Genomic DNA, 5,122 nt, shown 5'->3' with positions numbered 1-5,122 from the left:
GAGGCCCAACCTTGCCCAAGTGGCGCAAGGTTGACCTCGCCCGCTCAGTCTAGCCTAGGCGAGGCCCTCATCGTGGCTTGACGTCTTTGGGGGCTGGTGATCTCTGGGGGCTGGCGACGCTCTGGTGAGGTCATCGGCAACCAGCCAAAATGAAGAAGAAAAGAGAAGAAAAAAGAAGAAAAAAAATTTTATTTTTGAAATTGTTCTCTTACTTTTTTCTACTTCTTGTTTTTATTCCAAATGTATTTTTTGTTCCTTTTTGTTCCCGGAACAAAAGTTTTACCAAACACATTTGTATTCTTTTTTGGTTCCTCGGAACAAAAGAACATAAATTTTTGTTCCGAGGAACAAAGATAGATTTTACCAAACAAGCCCTAAATGACAAGTCACATCTAAAAGAAAATGCTTTGGATTGCTGCTTAATTGAGATCAATGACTTTCAAGAACCTCTCAAGGGTGTTGATCAAAACTCCTAACCTAGCAAATTAGCTTGTCAGAGAGTACAATCCCGAAGAATATGATCCTGAAGAAGTGAGGGCTACTACTAGGAGGAATTTCCTGCTCGGCAACAGCTTCGTATTCTCTCCGGGAACGAAGAGGACGAGGACAAGCCATAATATTTGAAGGACAAAACATATAAAAGGAGAAATACTCCATGAACATACATCAGAGCATTGTGTCTTCACTGTCCTGTAGATCCACTGGTCAGGTTGAGCCGCTGTGCAAAACCATAAAGATTCACTGATTTGGGAGGTTCTTTCCAAGCAAGGTAGTAATAGAATTGAAACTAGCACAAAAGGGAAGAAAGGAGAACAAAAAGCAGAAAAGAGTGCTTTTGATTGATTCGCTGCTGCGCTGCTTAATATAAGGAGGCATCATTAGGAACCCTGATTTCATTTCGATGCTGCAATGGCCTCAGGTAATACTTCCGATGCTCATCTCCATTAACATGAATCAGGTCATTACCAGCACCTCTCAGAATGGAGACTTTGAACACTGTCTCATCCCTATCGATGAGCTCAAACAAGCAGACATTTCCTGCACGCAGATCAGTTTCTCTTGCGAACGCATGCCAACCAGCTGAGAAATACACCTTGTTTTTATGCGTATACCTTAAGAGCTTCACCGGCCACGATCTATCTGAAAACCTGAGAGTCGCCATTTCCTTGTTTTCTTGAATATATTGCTGGGAAAATTGAAGTGGAACATACTGCACATTCGTACATGCATGAACAAACCACTGTATGTTTAAGGACATCTCATAAGAATAAACTCGCGTGAAAAAAAAGAAGCACATGAGGCATATACTTGCCGATAATTGCTAGTTCAAGAGTTTTGATCAACAAGCATTAAGGGGCTTATGAAAGTTATCGATCTTAACCTGCAATCAAAAGCATTATTAAAGAAGTGACCATCCATTAATAGCTATTTTCAGTTAGTTTACCATTAAAGTGACGGTCCATCCTTTCACTTGGATAGTGAATAGAGCAGCTCGTGGGCATCTCAGTAAAGGACAGTCCCGACCCAGTTACAGTCTTTACTTATTCATCTTTTTATGGTTCCACGTTACTCCATCATTAGGTTTCTCCATGGACACTTTAAGAAATATATTATGTCATCTAAGTTTTCGATACAAACCAAATCAACTTGGGAAAACACAATATCGAGGCATGATTTATAGCAATTGAAATTGAACTCGAGATATGCCAGTTGTGGACTAGGCTTCAGATCTTACCATTTGTCTCTTATGATATTGCCGTATCACCACTTTGAAGAAGGGATGCTCCGACTCAAATTCACTGGCTACTTCAGGTGTGGTGGGGGGCTTTGGAGGTGTAGGACCACGAATAACCAGCTCATGATGATTCACTCTGCGTTTGGACAGTTTGTTCCTGCGATGAACTGAGAATAAAAGGACTTTAGTGTGAGCGTTTCTTCAATTGACCTAGATTGGAAGTTATGATTACCATGAAATGAAAAATTCAGACAATTTGACATGAGTGCTCTTCACATTGGAAGTGACAAATCAACTAGAATGCCACCTCAATTATTACAATACTAATCGACACACAAAGTTCTTATAAAAACGTACAGGTATATTTTAAAATGACATAGAGGCACAACAACCAAATAAGGGAGGCATAATTATAAACCCAGAATGCAAGTCATGCGATAAACAGCCTAAAGTTACACCTCAAGTACTCATATTTAACAATGTAAATCAAGTCCTCACCACTCAAAACGGAGACTTCGAATACAATATCATCCCTATCAATTAGCTCGAACATGCAGACATCTCCTATGCGCAGATGAGTCTCTCTTGCAAATGCACGCCAACCAGCAGAAAAGAACAGACACAAAGCCCCTCTGACATGTCCGTTGCTCCCGCCAAGCCCCACTGACCATGATCTGTTGGCATGCCTTAGAGTTGCTCTTTGCTTTTCCAGCTTATGCTGCTTGAAGAATCCACCTGGAATACTCTGCACGTGCACATGTTTGAACAACCAAGACACCAAATTATTTAAGTGGAATGAGAAATCCCTGGAATGAGTATTGTTGTAGTAATCCATTGTATTATATCATAAACACTATATGGATGGGAGAAAAAAATCTCAAATAGGTGGACATCACAGTTAATGTGATCATGGCATTGTAGGTACTAGCAGTCATAATTGAACTATACCCGTGATGGGCTCAAGACTTACCAGTTTACTCATATAAGATCGCCTAATCACCTTTTTGAAAAAGGGATATTCGGAATTAATTTTGCGGGTTAATTCAAGAGTAGTGAGAGGCCTTGGAAGCATAGGACCGTGAAAATCTAGCTCAGAATGACTCGCTCCGCATGTTGGCTGTTTACTCCTCTCTGTCAGGCCAGCTTGAGCTTGAGCCAGATGTGGTTCTTCAGGGTCAGTATCCATGGAAACTACATACGGAGGAGACCAGCTTCCATTTAGCTCCAAAACAAGGGATAGGCATAAAATCAATCGACCTACTTCCCATGGCTACAAATAGAAATAGCAAAGCTACTCTGTTCCATAGCAGAGGCCTTTTTTTTCATGTAATGATACCATATCAGTTTAGCGGCTTTAGATTGTAAAAAGTTCACAAGTATTTTTGGAAAAGAACTAACAAAAGAGAGTGATGCAAGAATATACGTGACTTCTAAAATGAAGAGTCACACCTTCAGACCCTCGCGGTGAGTAGCTCGGACCTAGCTGAGAACAAGGTAAATGTGGCTCCATCCTCATTCTTTGATGGGGTGTGACATCCTCCAGAAGATCTGTTTCCACAACATCTTCTGCTTCTGGCGAGAAAAGTTCACTCCCAAGGTATGATGTTTTGCCCCTGCTCGAGGAATAATCTATCTCTGAAGCACTCTTATCGAATATTATTACATGAAAGGTGGAGTTCTCTTTATATTTGAAAACTATGAAGTGACCATAACCAATGGAGTAATGCTCCATGAATTCCCGCCACCCTTTCCCCAACAAAACCATGTCATGGTTACGCTTTTCTAGTTCTATAGTCCAGGTTGAACCGCCAGGAACCTTGAGAAGCACCGAGTTTGAGAGATCCTTCCCACATCTTCTCAAGAAATTCTTTGGAATTCCCTATTACGAAAAAGTTTACAGGTCCATCATAATAACTCATCATACTCAAACCAAAGTGCAGAGAATAGGAAACAAATAAAAAAAACTAAGAAATTTTAAATTCTGCTACATGAATGAAAGATCAGTTTCCACAAGTGTACTCCGAAATAGTTGTGGATTGATTTGTAGTGATAGTTGCTTCAATGGACAAGCCAGGCACCATAGGAAAAGCCCATTACTTTTGTCATTTCAACATCTGTAAGTTAACTCTGTATATCCATGAAATTACTCATCTTTTCCAAATAGCAACGTTCAAAGGATGCTGTGGAAACCTGAACCATGCACATTACACCATATTCCGAAAACTCATTTCGACCCGAATCGTAAAATAAATTTATAAAAAAGAAAACTTCAGCAGAAGAAACAGAGGCAGCGAAGAGGACATGAGGCCGACCATCACCATGGTTCAGGACAACCGGGCGCACATCCGATGAAGACGTTCATATCATCGAAGTACGAAAAAGGAGAAATTTTGCTCGATCGACAGCCATGTTAGACGATACCCAGTTGTTCTTTTTTAAGTTGGAAGCGAAAAGTTCATCGTTCATTCCAAACCAAACGCGCGGGCCCGTTTTCCAGGTTGATGGGTACACAGCACAGAGCGCGAGAAACTCTTAAAACAGAGTGCGAAGATTCGACCGACTCACGAGCTTCCCAGAGTCGAGCGCGCCGGAGAGTATGAACTTGAAGAAGCAACGGCTCCCACGGCGAGGAGGACCGGCCGCGGCCTCCCGCTCGACTGCTCCACCTTCTCTCCGGCGATGGCGACGACGGCTACAAGAAGCCATGGACGGCGGCGTCCCCTGAAGAAGAAGAAGAAGAAACGAGCGCGGAGCCTCTGTTCTTCAGTACGTCACTGGCGGTGGGGGGAAGTGCAGAAGCGAGCGACGCTTGGTTCGACCGAGGGAGGAGAATATTGGGCGCTCGAGCCCATTCGCGAATCGACACGTGTACGCGCTGGGCCCCACCCCCCGGCTACCGTCGGGGCTGCCGTCTCGTTTCCTTTGACGGCTCCGTTACCCTCTCTCTCTCTCCCTCTCTCCCTCTCTGTGTTGGGAGTTTGTTTCGCACCATCTTCGGGCCCCTCGCCGGAGGCTCCGCCGTCGGTGGTGGTGGCCGCCGCCATCTCTCTCTCTCTCTCCGGCTTTCGCTTCCTTGTCCGGCGATCCGCGGTGGCGAGGAGGAAGGGAGGGGGGGGAGAGTAACGGGAGCCGTGAAGAAACGGAAAACGCCGAGTTGACGGAGTCAGAGTGGGACCAACCGTGCACACGTGGTAACTGATGAGTGGACTGTTGTGAGTCTTACGTGGCTTGTCCTGCTGTAGTTGTTTCTTCGCGGTACGAAGCAGCCCGGAAAAGACGTTTTATGATATGCAAGACCGTTGTTGATCATTTTTATCTTTTTGGCTAAAACAAACCTTCCATTGCGTCAAAATAGTTCAAATATTACAAGGAAAAACCAGAGCTTAC

General features: G+C 43.7%; 1 protein-coding gene across 1 annotated transcript; it reads right to left on the bottom strand.

Moving 5' to 3' along the window:
• Positions 1-682: 682 nt before the first annotated feature.
• LOC104453094 (B3 domain-containing transcription factor VRN1) lies at positions 683-4,441 on the bottom strand. Its single transcript, XM_039317632.1, has 7 exons — positions 4,301-4,441; positions 3,185-3,614; positions 2,706-2,926; positions 2,234-2,480; positions 1,736-1,902; positions 887-1,210; positions 683-787 (listed from the first exon to the last, which is right to left on the bottom strand). Exons 1-7 carry the CDS (start codon positions 4,439-4,441, stop codon positions 683-685), a joined length of 1,635 nt encoding a protein of 544 aa, XP_039173566.1.
• Between the last annotated feature and the right edge of the window lie 681 nt (positions 4,442-5,122).

The sequence above is a fragment of the Eucalyptus grandis genome, chromosome 7, assembly GCF_016545825.1.
Source record: "Eucalyptus grandis isolate ANBG69807.140 chromosome 7, ASM1654582v1, whole genome shotgun sequence".
NCBI lineage: Eukaryota > Viridiplantae > Streptophyta > Magnoliopsida > Myrtales > Myrtaceae > Eucalyptus > Eucalyptus grandis.
This window is presented reverse-complemented; position numbering and strand designations above follow the sequence as displayed.